This window comes from Cyprinodon variegatus, unplaced genomic scaffold (genome assembly GCF_000732505.1).
Source record: "Cyprinodon variegatus isolate N-32 unplaced genomic scaffold, C_variegatus-1.0 Scaffold199, whole genome shotgun sequence".
Taxonomy (NCBI): Eukaryota; Metazoa; Chordata; class Actinopteri; order Cyprinodontiformes; family Cyprinodontidae; genus Cyprinodon; species Cyprinodon variegatus.
The window spans coordinates 641,006-661,616 of record NW_015150652.1 but is presented as its reverse complement, the minus strand read 5'-3'; the positions used below and the strand labels follow the sequence as shown (position 1 = coordinate 661,616).

The 20,611-nt window shown below is 35.8% G+C and overlaps 1 protein-coding gene across 1 annotated transcript; it reads right to left on the bottom strand.

The window, feature by feature from the left end:
* Positions 1-5,564: 5,564 nt before the first annotated feature.
* Positions 5,565-14,961, bottom strand: LOC107087911 (ras-related protein Rab-38-like). Its single transcript, XM_015379751.1, has 3 exons — positions 14,580-14,961; positions 12,444-12,721; positions 5,565-8,114 (listed from the first exon to the last, which is right to left on the bottom strand). The coding sequence occupies exons 1-3, from the start codon at positions 14,806-14,808 to the stop codon at positions 7,965-7,967; spliced, it is 657 nt and encodes a 218-aa protein (XP_015235237.1). The 5' UTR covers positions 14,809-14,961; the 3' UTR covers positions 5,565-7,964.
* Positions 14,962-20,611: the final 5,650 nt, after the last annotated feature.

The following is a 20,611-nucleotide window of genomic DNA, read 5'->3' as shown; positions in this document are numbered from 1 at the left end:
CTGCTTGTAGAATGCAAAGGTCTTACCCTAAATTAGGAAGCCCTCCAGCCCTGTAGCAGCTACATGCATGGTGTAGTAGAAAATGTCAACGAGGGGTTTTATTTTTCTTTAAGTTCTTCACTCTCCTAACACCTACAATGTATCCAGTGGGCATCCTAGAACAGAGCTTTTCTTCCTAATGAGCTTACCCTGCTGCTTCCTCTTGAAAATATCATCTTTCAAGTGGAGTGTTGGCCTAGTAGTTAGGGTAGTGTGCTCTGAGAAGGTTGCAAGTACCCAGTTCGATCCCCACAGCCGGCACTCTAGGCCTATGAGCAAGACCCTAAACCCTATACTGCTCCCCTGGTGCTGCACAGTGGCAGCCCACTGCTCCCCACAGGGGATGGGTTAAATGCAGAGAGTAAATTTCTCCATTGTGAGATCAATAAAGTTCAATTTGTATCCTTTTCTAGTTGCAGATAACCTGATACTTCAGCATACCACACCAAAAAACATGGCTGATGTCACAACAGAGTCAAAGAAAGTGTTCAGGGGCACCTGCACTCCATAAGCAATCTCTGTCTCCTTAGGAGGTAGCATCTACTCTTACCTTCCTGTAAAATGCATCTGTGTCATTACTTCGGTCCAATTTATTGCTAAGGCTAACATCCATATATTTATATTATTTCATCATCAAAACTCTGGATGTTCACGGCTGTCAGTGAGGTGGGTCTTCTTCGCCTGTGGAAGTCATGTCTGATCATTTATTCAGAAGCAGACTTTTACATAGGTGTTTCTAAACCATGATATTCTTTCAAAATGATCAAATTTATATTCCGCTGTTGAAAACACAGTCATGAAGATATAGGAAAAATGAAAACGCAAACAATCACACGTAGATAAAAGACAATCATCTCATTATTTAATTGAATTAAAAAACAGAAGCTGAATTTCAGCGTTTAAACAGTAATTAATTTTCTATCATGGATTAAAGAATTTTAGGAGGAGCAAAACAGAATTAATCAATTATAAAATACATTGGTGAAAATCAGCAGGGATCCATAACAAATCTGTTTGGTATTATAATTTAGAGCTATAAAAAGACACAAGGAAGGTTCCAGATGACTTTAATGTGTTATAAAAGAATGTTTTGGGTTAACTGAGAATTAGGTACTTAAAGAAAATCTAAGTTAGAGGCTAATCTGGTTTATTCTGTTAACCACTGAATCTTAATTGCAAAGGAAACTTACTAATGTTCAATTTAGAATCTTACTATAGAAGCACCACAAAAACAAAAAAATTGGAATAAAAACAAAATATATGGTTGGTATATAAGACAGGACCTAATATTTGATAAGGTCTGTCAGTTTCCCGTTTATCGTCATGTAAAATGTGTTTATGGACCTAATATTTGCTTTCAAAGCAAGCATTTTAGTTACTTTCTCCTTTTTTTCTTTTGCTTCTTTATTTCTAATTAGACTGATACTCTTAAAACTACTAGCAAACAGTGCTGTTCACAGAAATGGTGGTTAATCTCACACTTCCTTCTCAGTCTGAGTGAAAGTGAGATCAGAAAGCCCAAATGTACAAACTAACAACATAAACTGTGTATGATGTGTGAAGTTATTCTTCCCATCATTCAAAGATTAAAAAGTAAAATCAGTAAGAGTGACACTTCCCATGACGACAGTTAATTGAGTTAAAAATCTGGTTGCCATACTATATTTACTTCTGTTTTTGTGTGGATTAAATATTTGTTTAGCTTGAAATTCCTTTCTCGATATGAGTTTTAAACAGGACATACATAATAATAATAATGGTATTTTATTTATTTTTTTAGTAAATTTACTAAAATCCTGTCTTTTCTTTAATTTGACAACAGATGGCTCCACTTGAACGATTATTGGAAGCTGAAACAAGGTTACATCTTTTAAGGAAGGAGAACACAACCGCTACATGTATAATTTCTCTTATTTTTGTTGAATCACTTTTAGTTACTGTAAAAAAATATTTTGGCAACAGGGACTAAGGTTACCATATGTACACATAATTAAAAAATGTATACATATAAAAGACTCTTGTTATTTAACAAGTCTGGGCTTTTTTTTTTTTCCCATCTGCAATTTATAAAATATGCCTAATTTGTGTACAGGCTTATACATTGATTTCACTTATTTCTGCCTTAAGACATCTATTTTACTCTCTCTTCCTGCTCCTCTGAACATTTGCTGTAGGTGGTTCTTGGCAAATTGTGAGAACCACAGATAGCAGGATAAACTGGGTGCATAATCCCAACAAAGACTGGCTAAATATGTGCCAACTGGTGTCGAATTAACAGAACTGTTCCATGAGCTCATTTAAACTAGAAATTAAAGTCTAAATATATAGGGTTTATTTTTACTGCCATTGTCTTCAGGTGTTTCTTTGTCTGACCATAAGCCACAGCGATTAACTTGAGTTTCACGTAGCTCTATGTAGATGATATGCATTTGTTTTTTACATTTGGTGCAAGTTTGATATGTGTTTTCTATTACATTGCTTACAACAAGCACCTATCTACGTTTCCTATTTCAAGTACAATCATTGGTAAACCAGCAAGGATTTTGAATAAAATTTGAACTACATTAAAATTTGAATTTGCTTATCAATGACCCCTCACACCCCCACCATGGACTGTTCTCCCTGCTGCCGTTTGGGAAGAGGCTTCAAAGCATCCAATGCAGCTCCAGCAGATTCCGAAACAGCTTTTCTCCCACCGCCATCAGCCAGCCTTACTGTTGAAAAAACTTTTAATCATGTCGCAGACTCTGCCTCACACTGATAACGCCAATTCAAAACCCTGCATAATTGCACCCTATATATTTAATGTTCAGAACTTCCATTTCAATGCGTTTTTTTTGCACCACGTTTTTTCCCCACACTATTTACATTTGATCACTGCTGCACTTTAACGAATTGAAATGTCATGAAAGATGTTTAAATTTTATCACTGCTGCACTTTAACGAATGGAAATGTCATGAAAGATGTACAAATTTCGTTTTGTATCCGCTCTGTGTATACAAAATGAGAATAAGTTCTCTAAGTCTAACTAAAAAATTATTGTATTTTGACCTAAGAACACTGAACTTAACACACCTCAGCACAATTTTATTATTACTTGTCCCACAATGAGGAAATGTGGACTAGGTGTAGCCACTGCTCACACTGAGCAGCAACCAAAAGTGTACCTTTTAGGATTAAGGACCGACAGGGATATTAATTTTGAACCTGCAACCTCTTTCAGTCTGTCTAGAATGCATTTGCCCTTTCGTCTTACCATCCCTCCACCATCTTGTCGACATAACTGCTGTAGACAATCTTTCCTTCTTTTCAGAACATTTACTGCGACCAGAGGCCCAATTTTACACACACTGTCTTGGCAGGGAAGTTTCAACTGGAGCCAGAGGCAAATGACCAAATCTAATCCCTCATGCAGGGAATAATCTAGTCATGTGTCGAACTAATGAGTGACCTGACAGTCCTGGATCCTTCTGAACAGTTGCATGCAGGCACAAATATGTCTTTACTCTAAACTAATAAAACCTGCCAATTTAGTCACTGAAACTTACAGTGATTCACAATGTTCTGCTTTAGTGAGAAAAAATTTTCTAGGTTAAAGGTTGAATACTATCAAAGTCTCCAGTGTTTTATGAAATACGAATGTGTTCACAAAACAGACACGTTATGTGTGAAACTAATTTATTTCATCATCTCGTTTAACCACACAATAAATACATCCAAAGTCAGAATTGGTATAATGAGCTTTAGAAGTGCAAATACATCTTTTTAATAAAGAAAAACACACAAAAATGGTCCTGTTTTTCATATATGATGACACTGCATTGATATCACATTTAGTCACATGAGTCCCAAACCATCAGCAGGGAAACTTCCCTGCTAAAGGGGCAGTCCTTATATCTGACATGGTCTCACATTAATGCTTCATTTTTTACTAATAAGGACATTAACACTATGATATCAACAAAAAACTCACCTTAAGAAGTAACAATTTTTACTTAATCTCTGATAGTTATGGAAATTTCCAACAATGTTAATAAAAAAAAATGATGACATGTAGATTTAGGAGCATTTTATAAATGTATACCTTGCTGTTTAACTTAATTACTGGTCAAGAAAATGTGAATAAGGAACTCATAATTAAACAACGGGTATGAATATGATGTGAAACAAAGGCTGATTGCGCTTAGCCATTTCTTAAACTGGAAAAGATAATGGAATATGGAATTCAAGCCTGGCAGGAAATGAAATCTGGTCAAAAAAATATTCAAAACATAAATGTTCAAACCAACACAAAATAACCCTCACAAAATCAACTTTCTTCTGAAAGGTATTGGCAATAAGAAGTATTCATAAGAGGGTCCAAGACTCTGGATAATCTAGGAAAGTGTAAAAGAGGAACAGTCAAAGATACATCCCCATAATGTTATAGAAAACATATATATACGTAGGGACTTTTCTTCAAAATTTATATTTCTTATTAAAGCATTACTATTCCAATTAGTTTATGTACTCAAGTTATAAGATTTGATATATATTACAGTGTTGCTTTTTTTAAGAATAAAAAATAATTTATTCTGTTTTTTTCTTTACCATACAATAACTTTGAATGATGTCCCTGTTTGCCTTGGGTGTTTTTTTTTTTTGGGTCACAGTAACATGTTGCAGCCCAAGGGACACATCTAATTCACCAGGTGGAAAACATGTAAAAGCAGAATGCCGGGTTTGTGCAGAACATTTAGGTGTCTATTAATAGCGAGACTCTGAAAAGCCGAAATAACCTTTAAATTCATAAAGCGAGAGCTGTGAAAAAAAGAGATTGCGAAACAGCAACAACAACAAAGCAGCTGAGTAGGAGAGAAGACATGCAGAGTCTTTTTGGGCTCTTTAGTGTGTGTCTGTGTGCATGGCACAGCGAGAAACAGCTCTACATAGATAGTAGAGCAAACCCCATAAAAAGACTTGTTACCATGGATACTGAGGTTTTGGTGGACGAACTGAAGTGTGCTCAGCTTATAACATTGAGATCAATAAAACTTCATGCGGTTTGTAAACCTGTCACACTTCCATCTGATAGAAATGGGAGCGACTGTGTCTGAAAAGTCAGTCAAACCTCCAACTGTTTTATGGCTTTTCAACCACACAGTCTTACCAGATTCTTACTATAAATAAAACCGTGTTACTCTTTACATTTGAGAATACACTCCACCTCATACGGTCGTTTGGGGGATATATTTTCAAACTTAAAATGCATCATAAAATACTTACAAAAGGAATATAAAGATTTTAAAATCATAATGAAAACATGTATAGATTTCCACACAACTTTTGCATCATCCAAAGAGGTCCACAGTTCTGTTTGCCTTTTTATAAATACAGGAATAGTACTCCCTAATAGGTGGAAAGTAACAAAGTAAATGTACTTACTTACTGTACTTAAGTAATTATGTTGGGTATTTATACTTTACTTGAGTAATTGTTTGGGTGGAACTTTCATTGCACTACATTTCCAAGTCAAATATTGTAATTTCTACTGTACTCCACTACATTCCAAGGAAGCTGCTGGTTACTTGTTGCAAGATAGCAGCCCTTAGGACTGAATTTTAGTAACCACTGTTTTAGACATTTGCACAAATGTGAGAAACTCAGGGAAGATATTATTTTTAGCTTATATTTTTAATTAGGGTGTTAGTTGTTGCCATGTGGCCAAGTTGTTCAGTAGGATGAGTTGCGATTTCTTTGTGGTAATAGATTCAAGCTTAAACATTTATTGCATTGTGTAATTTTGAGGAGAATCAAGACAATCCTGTTTTGTTTTTTTGCTTTGTTTTTAAATAAGAAATACAAATCAAAATAGCTGCCCTTAATTTTTTCAAGTTCTTTACAGGAGGTGTAGAATTTGTAGCAGACTGGCTCTATGTATCTATACATCAGGTGGTTTCTGAAAGCTACAAAATTGTTTTAAAGTTGCTCTGAAAATGAAACTTACACATAAATGTACTGATATTAAAAGATTCAAATTGTATTTTTGAATATTTAAGTACTTTTAAATCCATATAGTTTTAAATACTTAAGTATTTTCAAAAGGGAATACTTCAATACTTTAACTTGAGTAGATGTTTGACTCAGTAACTTTTACTTGTAGTTGAACAAGATTTGAATATAAGTATTTATATTTTCACTCAAATACTACTTTTGAGTACTTCATCCATCACTGATGGTACTTTTTTCTAAAAGCTTTTAAACAAAGAAGTCATAAGTTTGCTTAACAAAGAAAATGCGAAATCATCATTACGTATAAGGCCTTGATCTACTAATAACCTTAGCTTGGGAAACAAAAAAGTTTCACATGCTTTTATAAGGGTTATTGTGTGTGTGATCTACTAAGGTGCTGTGCACAGTGAATGGTAGGTATAGTAAACCACCCTGTTTTAAATGAAGATTTTATGTGTGCAAAACGGGGAGGGGAGAGTTTGGGAGAGCAGAGTGTCTGTAAACGAAATATAGAATTTAAATCTGTAGATTTATTTATATTGCTTTTTTGGTTAATTTCATAAAATTGTTTGCAGTCCTGCTGCCCTAATCTCAGAGTTTTTTTTTGTTTTTCCCTGCATTTCAAATGTAACATGCAGCAATCAATTCAAATCTGCACCACCTTTTCTAGGTTTTATAAAGCTCCAGAGTGATTCTGATATAATGGTATTGTAATTTGGAGTAACAGTGTGATATACTTGTATTTTGCTGCTCAAAAATAGCATTGTTGGATAGATATGTCAGTCCTTTTTTAATTTTTGAAGTTCCAAATATATTACAACACATTAATTGAATGTTCTCTCTCCTGTCTGTTATGGCCCATATGCATTCTTCTCACCACAAAGACTGTAGATTTGTTTCTGTGGAAATTGGACCCTAACTTTCGTATGTGCTAAATACAGATGCAAGTTGTTTGTATGTTCTGGAGATCAGCATATGCTCTGCGTATTTAAGAAGGAAAATGTATTCTGTACATTACTAAGTTCTGTACTAACAAACTGCCTCTTCAATGCACTCAAAATTCAGTCAGTTATGCATTCACACTTACAAATTAAGTTATGCACCTGGTTAGTAGATCACCTTTGCTTGCACGATCAGGCCCTATATGAGCTTTCACTTTACTGCACATCATGGCTTAGACGAAATTGAGAAGTTTTATTTGTTCTCTTTAGGGCTGAAACAATCAGATTAATCTAACTGAAGTTTAGAGACTCAAACCTGCTTTTAGCTGACAGAGCAACCCATCTAGAGCAGGAATCATAATAAAATTATAAAAAAAAAAATATACCGGTATGAACATATTACATTTAAGATGATAAAAGTATTTTTCATCTGTCAATATGCTCTATGAAGAACTCTTCAAGTGGAAAAGTTGAAGTTTCACTTGGATTAATTTTGTAAAAATGTTTTTTAAGGAACCTTTGCTATCTGATTATTAATAGATTAATCGAAATAATAATCAACAGATTAAATGATTTTCTCAATAATCGCTAGTTAGCCCTAGCAGCCCTACTTTCTTTAGAAATGTAAGAAAGTTGTCGTTTCAGTTCAAAGTAAACAGCTGTGAGAAGGAAGAGGATAATAGTTAAAGGAAATATGTCAGAATATGTTACTCTTGCATTTGCTTTCTATTGTGTTTTGCAGACAGATAGATAGTTGTGTTACCAGAAACACTTAAAGACCACAATTCGGGAGGGGTTAGCTTTAGTGTCCATGTTAGCTTTGATCATCACAACACAAGTACCAAATAAATGTTTGACTGCATAGACCAAAGACCTCTTACTGTTCCATTCTGAAAACTACATAGAATTTCCTTTGGCAGATTGCCCAATCTTCTTAGTCCCGTTACGCCTCCGCTCTCACATGTCCATTCATCATTGCTTCCTTCCTTTCACTATTTGAAGCAACCAGAGCAACTCATCTGCCTGTTGGAGTCCATGTGAGGGGAGATGGTGTCTGGCACCACCGACCTCACAATGTCTTTTTCTGTCGCCATGATGTGCTTGACCAGGAAGTTTGCAGCCTCACTGATTTTGAGGTTGTCCTAAAACAGAGAGTTGGATATATATATAAAAAAAACTGACTGAACAATAATGGATAGCATCCAATATCACCAAATAAAATCACAATATTATGAGGTTTTGACAAGTTATGACAAAAATGTATAACATAACCAAATTATTTGATCTTATGCTGGTGAAGATTCTGTCATCCAGGTCATAATCATTCCAAAAAGGTTAAAAAACAATCCACTTGACTTTGTTTCCAAGTTTGAAGACATTTCGCTTCCCATCCAGGAAGCTTTTTTCAATTTAAATGTCAGAAATAGCTTTGAGTTGCTTTATACAGCAACTCAACAAAAAAAAGCAAAAACAAGGCCCAACAAAGCCTTGTTTTTGCCTAGACAAGATGCCAATTGAAACGGATGATTTGCATGTTGCCTAAGCAAAAACAAGGCTTTCTGACATTTGAATAGAAAAAGCTTCCTGGATGGGACGCGAAATGTCTTCGAACTTGGAAACAAAGTCCAGTGGTTTGTTTTTTTTAACTTTTTTGTAATATTTGATCTTAAACTTCAACTCAACTATAACTATTTATCTTGACTTCTACAACAAAACCGCTTTTTTGTTTATTTTTTCTCCAATTTGATCCTGCGGAACTATAAGAAACACGTGGCACCCTTCTCTGAGGCAACTACCTTGATACTGGTAGCTCGACATGCTTAATTTGGTATGTTTAATCTGAGTGAAGGAAGTTCAAATCTCTCTTTTTTATAGAGGTGGGATTACGCATTTTAAATACAGCCTAAAATCAAATTACATATTGATTGTGAAGGAGATTTGAAATTCCACTTCAATAAAACAACATACATGACAGTTATTGGCTTGTTCTGCAAAAAAACGTATTTCTACAAGACACATTACACAGACTAACAGCTTTTGGGAGAAATTAAATTAATTTTAGACGAATTATCTTAATTATCAATATGAGTGACATTTTTTTTTGTTAAGAACTTTTATAAACAAAGTTATATTGGAAGCATCTTACCATTTTTTTAAATAACTCCCCGCTATGACTACCCGATCCTTACCGGTAGCACGATCCCTACCATCAGCTCATTTGCGCATGTGCAACCAGATATACATCCGGGTCGCCCTCGCTTTTATTTTGTAAAACACATCTAAATTAAGCTTTCCCTCCACAAAAATGGGAGGTGTATTAAACTATAATGTGTTAAAGGTTAAGAATGAATCCTTTCTGTTTTATCACTCATCTATACTGGAAATGGGATCTTACGCTACTTCTAGGAGCTAATCTTTTTAATCTTTTCAGCTTTGGATTTAAACATAAATCTAGTCTTTTTAAGTTTTATTTTTTCCTTTCCTGTTGTCCTTGTGGCATACAGTGCATAATCTAAAGAAAGAAACAACTAAAATGCAGATAAATGGTTTATTTACATTTTGCTGGGCTACTCTGAGCATATCTGATGATGATGTAAGACAAGCACTTTAACTGAGAAAATTTAAAAAGCAACTAATTGTCTCAAAAAGTCATAAAAATGTTTTTTTTTAAAGATGTTTATTTGTATTCTTTATTGATTTAAGGATATAAATAAGTACTTTTAGTACAATAATTACATTATTTATGGCAACCTGGATGAATATCTGGTTGCGCATTTGCAAATGAGTTGATGTACAGATTCTGCTTCCGGTATGGATCAGGTAGTGACTCCACCGATTCTTTTTAACAGCATATATCCCATGGACACCACTATGGGTTTGAACAAATTACAAACATTTAAAATGCTGCTGTAAAAATGGGTGTGACATCTGTTTGTGAACGTTTATTTCTTTAGGACAAACATACTCATCATGAACTTTCAGAATGTCGAGTCTTAGTGCCAAAAGAAAGGCAGCACACTTCAACACATCAGTGTCAAAAGTGAAAGGAGACAACGCTGGTTTCATTTAAAGATGTGTTAGTATTGAATTGGGTTTGGATTTCTGAACATAAAACTAAAAGCATTTCACAAAGAACATACTGCATAACTGAAACTGCATTAACAAAATTTAAGCGTCAAAATTATTATTAGGATCGATGCCCACCTTTAGAAGCCATTTTTAAATTCCTCTTAATTCTATTGCCCTATAAAGTATTCACCTTACTATTTAAATTCAACACTTTCAGATTTACTAAAAAATTAAAATCCAATATTTGTCTTTAGATAGTTTAAATTATTAGACATAGCTGTAAATTCTTCTAAATCAAATAATTTTATGATTTTTAAAAACCAAAACTTTGGACATTACAGAGTTTCTGCACATCAAACAGTTGTATCAACTTCATTAAGGCAGTTTCCAAATGGATTTGAAACTCCAGCTGGCTCCGTAGGGAGGTGTGTTGCTGCCTGAAGGGACTTTGAGGACAGAAAGTCTTTACTTAAGACCGTAAATTTCTCACATTTAAAGAAACTGATATATTAAAATGATATCTAACACTAAATTGGGGAACTATATGGCAATTTTTTTAAGTCGACTCTTTCTTTCACATGTGCACATAGATGGGTTACCAGAAAAAGTTTACAAACACAGAAATCTTTATGCCCTGTCTCTAGATAGAAGATGTCTCTACTACATAAATTGATTGAGAAATTAGTTTATAGAACAAAATAGTAAGACATTACAAAAAAAATTAACTATTCTAAAATTAGGATATGTTTATTAAGGGAAAAAAGCTATGTATCATGGATAAAATTACTGACCAATGCGATAGACAGAAGCTGCAGTTTTACCATATATTCCGATTGAAAAAGTCTGTTTTAAAACCTGTGAGACTTTCCGTCGTACCCGTCTTAAGGTATGAGTATTATTATAATAATTTTTTTATTCTATCAGAGAGGGTGCTCAGGTTGTCAGCTGCAGCATCATGACCACTCCCCCCTGTGCACCCCTGTATAGCCACTGGCTCTGCAACCAGAATGATGGCTGGAGCAGTGGAGTGCCCTGAATTTTTCCCCCTGCTTTGGCCCTTACAGACAGAGCGCAACTTCCACTGCTCCGCTCTCAAACTTATTTAAATCAATGGCTTGGAGTAATAAGGTTGATCTACGTGCGTTTTATGCCATGGCAGCCATATGAAGGATTACAGCTACAATAGTATATATGGAGCATCATCCAGCACTATGTACAGTATTTATTCAAATTAGACTTATGCTGCTTTGAAATGAGCCTTTTAGTGCAGACATTAGTGAAACAAATACGCTACTTCACCCATTTTACTGAGGCAGACAGCTTGGTTATAGTGCAGGTAAAAACCTGTCAAGCAGAGTGCTTTAAATTGTTAAAATCTTGTAAATTATGTTGCTTCTTTGTGAATGTAACATTTATATATAGGTTCCAAAACTCATTAGTGTGAACGTGCACCTAGATGGAGTCAATTTTGTTCCAATAATTTTGCTAGCAAAGAGCGCATTTCATGAATGAAAATTTGAATAAACAAGAACAAAAAAACTGGGCTGCACGGTGGCACATACAGTATTGTAGCACTGCTACCTTGCAGGAAAAAGGTTCCGGGTTTGATTCCCCATCCAGGGTCTTTCTGCATGGAGTTTGCATGTTTTCCCTGTGTATGGGTGGGTTCTCTCCAGGTACTCCTGTTTCCTCCAACAGTCCAAAAACGTGAGTGTGAGTGTGTGTTTATATGATTGTATATCTTTGTGTCTCTGCATTGCCCTGCAACAGACTGGCGACCTGTCCAGGGTGTACCCTGCCTCTCGCCCATAGATTGCCAGAGATACGCATCGGCCCCACAGGGATGGAATAAGTGTGAGAATATGGGTAAAATGGTGTTGTTAATGGAAATTTGAAATAAATGCAATATAGAAATTAGATTTAAAAACTTCTTAGTCTAAAAAAAAAGTTTTGAGAGTAACTTAAAATCTTTTTTTAAACTTGCCGTTCTTAACTTTCTAGTTAGAAAATTGTTAATACCAGTAATGATATTTCCCTTTTTAAAGTGAGGTCAATCCTATAAAACAATTCAAATAATTTTCTAAAATGTATTTTATAATGTTATAAAAATCTCAGCAAGCCTTTTTAATTTACAAAGATGAATGGACAGTAATCACATAAAACATATATCGATGTCTTTGGTTCTAACAAAACAAAAAGTTTATCAGGTATGAATATTGTTTTCTCAACACTACAGGTTTGCCTGGAAAGTGTGGTGATTAGATGGTTAGTTGCAAATTACAATATACACCAAGCGTAAGCTGACCTGCTATTTTTATAAACTCCAACTTCCAACTTATGATACAACAATTGCCAAGACACAAATATGAAACAATTAAACCTAACGTATTTTGGAGTCTTACCTTTGCTGAGGTCTCAAACCAGCCAACAAAGCCGTGATCTTTGCAGAACTGATCCATTTTGACACCATTATTGCTTAGTTCCCTGCCCTGGTCACACTTGTTAGCCAGCAGCACTGTAGCAATCCTCTGTCCATTAGCAAACATAACTTTTGAATCCAGGTCCTCCTTCCACTTAATAACAGCTTCGAAGGTGGTTGGCCGTGTAACGTCGAATACGATGAAGGCCCCCATGGCTTCGCGGTAGTACACCCGCGTCATGTTCCCAAATCGTTCTTGACCTGTGATGGGCACATGCACAGACAAAGGGAGCCTCATTCATTATGGCTGTAAGATTCCATGGCATTGCCGTGATCAGACCTTTTCTGCATTGTTTTCCCAGCATTATATCTAAAGCAGCTGGTAAAAGGGCTGCAGTCAGCTGTCTCCACATTCCAATGAAACAACACATTCCTGTTTACCATCACGTAATTAATCTGTCAATGCAGCTACTTGTTCCTGCTCAGAATAAACAATGATACTGGTCTGTAGATGGTATATAACAAGTCTAGTTATTCAGATTTTCTAAATTATTGCCATTTTTAAAGATCTTTGTGCAATGAAACAAGACATTTCCTTAGAGTCTATAGCATCATTTAAAATTGTGATTAATCTCCAGCTGATGACTAAATGTGCTTCAAGTTTGCAGGTAACTGGAGAACTCTTCATATAAAGAAAATTTTTTATTTTTTATCAAGGAACAGAAAAAAACAACTTCATCAATGGATAAAAACCCTCTCCCCTTCATCTAAAACAATTACATTCTTCATAAGGAAGCCTTGTCTGCATCGGTCACAGACACACTAACAAACAAATCACTTGTCATACTGTCAGTTGATGATGATGTCACAAGACCTGATTACCAGACTGATTCCTTAAAACATGTATACCATGAATGAAGATGTTTCTCATGTGTCTATACTGTTCCGAAAGTTGCAATACAATGCAATAAAATAGTTTCATATATTTAAAACTTCCCACCATTTTGTAACATTACAATCAAAAACTGAATGGTATTCTGTATGACCTTTGTGTGCTGGGCCAACATTAATTTTTCAAAGTTGTAAAAACTAAAGAAAAAGGCTGCATTATTTTTGAAATTTCTTACAAAATTCAAAAAGGTCTGTTCCTGTAAAGGATTAGTTGAGCACCAGAACTGGCCTGTAAATCCATCCATATTCCAATCACTCCAGTCCAGCTTCTCACTCTACGCACATAACTACATGCCTTCGGTATCTATAAAATATCATTGAAGTGGCTCTGAATTGAACAAATTACTCAGTTTTAATTCAGTTTCAAAAAGATCAATGTTTGTCCTAGTGACCAGAGCAACATTACAAAAGCAGCAGACGTGAACACTTTTTCAATGCATTAGTAATGTGACTTAAATGACTCAATGCAATGTGTGCACGTGTGCATTTGTGGGTTAGTGTGAGTGAGTGTGACTGAGCAAGGATGTTTTTGTGGTTGTATTTAGGCTGCAATGACATTCCTGTGACTGGCCTTTTAAATCTCCCTCACATGGACCTGATCACATGAGGTAACATCATACCTAAAAAAAATGACAAAGAAACAATGTCCTGGTCTACTTCTCCCTCATGACAGTGCAATTCAAGTTGGGTTTCATAACTTCAGTGATCACTGAAAGTTTAAAGATAAGTGTTATCTCCTTAAACTATCAGCTTTAGTGCAGGAAATGAGATGGCATTTTTCTAAACTTTTTTTTATTTATGTCATAGCTTCCCTTGTTCTTACACGTTTTAATATGAAAAAGTCTGCAGTCAGAGCATAAAAGGCAGACATACACTCATATTGACAGCGTTCTGGACGCGTTTAGATACATTTTGCCAATGGAACAAGACAATTTACACTTAAAATAAGAAAACAAAATTGCATTGTCTTATCTAAAGTGCATATTATCTAATCATCTTGTTTTAAGAGTAAAAATACTCATTCCATTGGCAAACTGTCTCATCCAATTAGGGGTAAATACACTTAATTTAAGAAGTTTTACTTATTTCTAGATAGTTTTTCCAGTGTTGTGTTTTGTTTTTCTTTTTTCTTGTCAAATATCGTAGTTTGTTTCCAAAATACCCCCACCTGCAATGTCCCACAGCTGCAGCCGCACAGTTTCCGAGTCCCAGTTCAAGACCTTTAAAGCGAAATCCACTCCGATCGTTGCCCTGTAGTTACTGGAGAAGGTCTGATGAACGTAGCGTCTGATGATGGAGGTTTTCCCGACTCCGAGGTCTCCGATGACCAGCACCTTGTACAGGTGCTCCTTCTGCAGGCTCTGCATGCCGTTGGAGTGAGGAATGTGAGATGTCATCCCACCTTTCGTGTCTCAGAAGGTGGCAGCTTACAGGAGGATCTTTAAACACTGTAAAAGTGAGTTTTTTAAGCCGAGTATCTCCTCTTATTCCTGGGCAGAGGAACCGCCTTCCATGTGAGCGTGAGGTTGCAGAGGGGCCGATCTTAGAAACTTGTGACCTGGACTGGAAGCATGAAAAGAGCTGCTGCAAAAACTCGCAGCCAAAGGCGCGGTCTGCATAGGGAGACGCAATATATTTACCTTTTTAGTTATTGAGTAACGTTAAGCATGCAAAGACGCAGTCACTTCCTATTATTATGAGAGCCACCCAGTTCTGAGAGCTCGTATGAAAATATAAAGAAACATGGCATACTTAAACTAAAATAAAATGACACCCATCAGCAAAGTTATTCATGAAATAGAAAAACTTCCAACTGAAAAACGCACATGAAGAGAAAAGACAATTAGGAGGCATTTATTGATACAATTACTTTGTCTTTGGCGCTCAGACCTTGGCAGGAAACATAGAGCTTAATTTTGATAGATATGCATGAACAGGAGCAAAGAACAGGACTGTTTACCCCCCAGGCCTGAAACTAGATGAAATTGGTCAGTCTGCAGACTGCTGGTTAGAGAGACAGTATGCTGAGTTTAGATCCAGTGGACTGCGTGAGCTGATACTAGAGCTTTACTCAGGGACCTGGAAGATGGAAGTCCAGTTAGATATCACAGGTTGAAAGAACCTGTCCATGATAAGCAAGCATGAAGCGACAGTGGAGAGGAAAAACTCCAGGTTGGGAAGAAACCTCTGGCAGAACCAGGCTCAACATGGCGGTCTTCAGAGGTTTAGCCAGGAAATTTCAATAAGGGTGGCCAGGCGATAACCTATGTACACTGAGGAGTGGCCGAAAGTAGATAGGCACCAAAACCTCACGGTCAATCTAAACTGTTCCAACAGGAAAATTAACGAGCAAAAATTTATATTTTCTAAATAAAGATAAACTATACTTTCCCATAGCCTTTGCTAACAAATAGACAATTATATTCAAATATTTCTGCTTTCTACATAAAAGATATAGTGGATAAAATTCTTTCAGGTTTGAGTTTTGGGCAAACATCTTTTCCATTGTCATTACTTACCTACTTTTTCTGTAATTATTCTGCATAAAATTGATATTTACAAATACTAATATCTACATAAATTTGTCATTTAATAAGTTTTTATTAAAATACTTATATCTTTATCTATGATTTCACTGAAGACTCCTAGATGACTTGCAGAGACACATCATTGTCTATTTACCCCATAAAACCCAAAATCTAGTTCTGAAAAGACCAGAAGTTCTGTATTTATCATCTTTAATGTTAGTATATAGATGTGCATAATTAACCATGGCCACCCCTGGCCCCCCATCTAGCTCCGCTCCTGGCGGTCTTCTGCCAGACCGGTTGAGATGAGACAGTGAATGCAATAAGAGTCCAGGAGGAATGACACTCTGATTAAGCTTTAGCTACGATGGAGGAGGAGCGGCTGGAGTTGGGTTGAAATGGTGTCATCTGAATGAAGTCACACAGCGCATCCACTGCCTGCATACAGGAGAATACGAGTTGCAGATCCGAGGCCTTTTAAGATGAACTTTGCCAGTTGGCTTTTGTGGAGATGTGGTTCAAGGCTGACTGGCTGTGCCGCAGGTGGATGTAAGAGAGCAGTCAGTTTCTTCAGTTGAACTTCCGCCTTTAGGCTCTAAATCACAGTATTTACACGCTTTTGTAGCCTGCCATTGTCAGCAAAAATGTTTAAATGAGCTAAAACAATGTTTTGCTGCTTTTCTATTTAAAGACTGAGAAGCAATTTAATGTTGCATGAGAGACAGGAAGCATAGAAACATAACAGCACAGCATAATCAATATTATAACATATAAACTTAATACTTAATATATTTTATTTTATAACAGATACCCACTTTTGTGTTATTGATGTTCACGATGGAACTATTATTATGCTCATAAAATCAAATAGGCATCTTAGTAACATTTTTCTGTTGATCATTTTCCTATGCTACCCTAAATGAGACATTATATTAGTCCTCAATATATATCATTTTGTTATGTTAAATACCAAGAAATGTATTTGTCAATTGTTAAAGTATTTACTCCAACTAATAATAGGTATAATAATAAGATATTTTAATTAAAATTACTCTTTTGCAAAAAAAAGTAAGTAAGAGAATATTTGTTTTAACATATTTACTTTATGAATAGTCCTACAATAGACTTTTTCACCAAAAAGTTTAAATTCAACAAAGCCATTTACACACAAAAAGAAAAAATCTACATTTGTAAGTTGGAAATGCTCTATTATAGCCTTAAATACTCCCAGATAACACAGAGTTTAAGGGTTTAACTCTGACTACAAACTGTTCCATAAAGTTGGAACAGAAAAGCTAAAAGCTTTCTTCCGCCTTTCTGTTCTGACCTGAATAGCAATAGGATTCAAAGTGTCCTGAGACCAGAGACTGAGCACTAATATTCCAAACTTAATAAGATTATAAGTAAGATGTGATCATTTTTGAAATAGTCTTATAAATCAGCACATACTAATATCGAAGTCTGTGCACATGCAGAGATCAACATTTTACTTTTAGATATTGACAAAAAAATAGCATTTAGTTGGAGCTCCACAGTTTGAAATGGATCTTTAAAGTGCCATAATACACACTTAGTATCCAAATGCATTAAAGAGGCAGTAATCTTTAGGGCAGTATTATCTATGTCTAGAAGAATGGTTGATTATATAAGTTTCTGTATTTGTGGCTTCCTAAATAAAAATGAAGTTTCCTACATTTTTCATTAGGATGCTGTAGGATATTTAGATATTCTCTAATTGTCTGCCCCTCTTTTCTATCTTTTTGTCCATTAAATCTGACACATCAAAAGCAACGATTGCAACATTTTTTATTTTTATTTTTTTTCTGTTACTGATTTCATTAGCACCAAGCCTGCAGGCTATGTAACATGCAGTTATTGATGGATGGTCTTTGGAAAATACAGGTGCTTCCCAGGATTCAGAATGGAATGTCTCACCACCTTCATTCTTTGCACATTAGGCTACATCAGACATTGGGCCTATAAAAAAAAAAAAAAAAAACATAACGTTTTCAGCTGTGCTTTAATGTTAAGTATTTTAGCTATTTTCTTAATGGGACTGCAGTAAGCAGTGTAGTGAGTTCATAGTCTGTGTCATTCACCAGACAACGGTCCGGCATGTCTCTCTGCTTCTGTGAATGAGAATTGTTTAAGGACAGTCTTCAAAAGAAAAAGCATTACTCGTCTGACAGAGCAAGTAGATGGTTCATTAATGTTGTTCTTTTTCTTCTTAGGTATCCATAATTGATGTGTCAATAGGAAACTTTGAATCAGAGAACAGAAAACTCACATGTGGGGTTCCTCAAGGATTCATTCTGGGGGCCCTTCAAATTAATATTTCATGGTCCCCTTAGGTGAGATTATAGCAAACAACAAAATCAGTTATAATGACTTTGCAGGCAGCCGGCTGCTTTACAGAGGCCCATAAAAGCTGCAACAAGTCAGCCTTTTATTACCTGAAGAACATTTCCCAAACTAAAGGACTAATGTCCAAGCAGGACCTAGAAAAAGAAATTTAGTAGAATTTATTTATACAAATGGTGTCATCATAGTTTTGCCTAAAAAGTCCCTCAGACAGCCACAGCGGATCCAAAATGCTGCTGCCTGTGTTCTCACTAAAACTAACATCCCTTTTCTGTCATGCTTATCCCAGCTGGTGCCTATTTCTAGCTATCTATGGGCGAGAGGCAGGGTACATCTTGGACAGTTTGCCAGTCCATTGTAGGGCAACACAGAGACAAACAACCATTCACACACAAACTCACACCTAAGGAAAATTTAGAGAAACAAATTAACCTAACCATCATGTTTTTGGACTGTGGGAGGAAGCTAGAGTACCCGGAGAGAACCCAAGCATGCTTAGGGAGAACATGCAAACTCCATGCGGAAAGACCTCGGGCCAGGATTTGAATGGGGAACCTTCTTGCTGCACGGCAGCAGTGCTACCCACTGCCCCACTGAGTAGCCCCTAGAACTGAAGTCCTTACACTGGCTGCCATCAAAACCTTTTTTTTTTAATAGATGTTCTTGATCTGCCTTTTTTTCAGAGTAGTTCTGTTCCTCTGACGTAGGAGCTGGCTCTGAGCTCCGCTGACGGCTGTGTGTTTCCTGGACAGGGCCGCCTGTGGAGCTGGTTAACAATTGCCTTCTGTATCTCTGCTTCTTTTTCTATGTCTGCTTCTGTCTCCTTGAACCCCAGTCTGTCTCAGGAGATGGCTGCTTACACTGAGTCTGGTTCTGCTGGAGGCTTCTTCCTGTTAAAAGGGAGTTTTGCCTCTCCACTGTCGCTACAAGCATGCTTAGTGTATAGGATTGCCTTCGAGTCAATGAATTGATGCAATCAGCTGGTTTTCCTTAGATAAAAAACTTTAAACAATTTGACTGTATGATCTGGTTGAATTGTGCAGTGTCTTGGGATGACATGTGTTGTGAATTGGCGCTATATAAATAAAGTAAATTGAATTGGCTCTATGTAACTTAGATTCTCCTGTTTGTATATAAATCGCTGGATGGATCAGCACTGAAATCCGTAACAGATTATATGGATGAATTGTCTCTGTAAAGGGCCTTGAGATGATGTCTTGTGTATTGACGGTACATAAATAAACTGATATGAATTGAATTTAAAAAGAGAAAATTGTTCCTTTTCCATTAAGTTGTAAAGGAAACTGAAGTGAATTTAGATACAAGGCAGCAGAGAAATTCCTTTAATGCAGTAAAAGTCTTTCACAGATTTATAAAAGAAAGTACAGGCTTGTCTTAATAGGTTACAAACACACTTTTAAATCTTTAAAATCTGATCTAGCACAGAGCTACATGCAAGTATGGTCATTTCCCATGAGTATATTTTGAATAAGAATTAGTAAAAATATGAAATACAAACACATCGGTACCGTTGTGAATATAAGCAGACAAATAAAGGACTGAAGCCAAACAATAAATTAAGAAATCAACAAAACATAAAGGATAGCTGCAACATAAATATTATCAGACTAAGAGCTTTAAACCTGTTAAAACAAAGTATTATCTACATCTTCAAATTAGGGGGTAAATATAAGAAAACAGTGTACTAGGTGAACTTTAAGTATCAGAAAAAATAAATGTAAATCTATTTTAAAGAAACAAAACATACTCCACAGCAGGAGGCACAGCAAGACTGGAAACAATATATTTTCATTGCAAGGTGCTTTCTTTTTGCGAAATGTAAAAACATTCGCCTATCTTTATCATTTATTTGCTACTGCATCTAATTACCCTTAAAATATAATTCAAAAAACTGAAATGAACACTTTTTAAACACAATTTAAAAAGTCATCATGCAAAACGGAAACATTATGTGCCAGTTATCACACTATTCCAGTAGGAAAGAATTACAGTCAGAAAGGGTTTTGGTTCAGACACATCCTGAGATGTAAAATAGTTTTGGTCTACGTACAAATCCCAAGTCATCGTACATACTATTAAGTCATGTCGAGATAAAAAGACTGAAGAAGACATCCAAGCTGTCTTTAAGCTCTTTGTGGGTTATGTCCCTGATGAATGTGTCCACTGAGACAGTAACTTGTATTCCCTGGGGATGTGAATAGCTTCTTCTGTTACAGAAGCAGAGGACTTGTTGAACAAGGGAAGAGCGTGTACAAAAAAGATGCAATATTTGCAGTATTTGTTTTTTTTT

What these genes read in the sequence shown, in the direction of transcription:
- LOC107087911 (XM_015379751.1), bottom strand. Translation starts at nt 14,808, where the DNA reads ATGACATCTCACATTCCTCACTCCAACGGCATGCAGAGCCTGCAGAAG. An exon ending in GCAGCTGTGGGACATTGCAG is followed by an intron (nt 12,722 to 14,579) that starts GTGGGGGTATTT and finishes TGCCCATCACAG; the next exon opens with GTCAAGAACGATTTGGGAAC. An exon ending in GGTTTGAGACCTCAGCAAAG is followed by an intron (nt 8,115 to 12,443) that starts GTAAGACTCCAA and finishes TCTCTGTTTTAG; the next exon opens with GACAACCTCAAAATCAGTGA.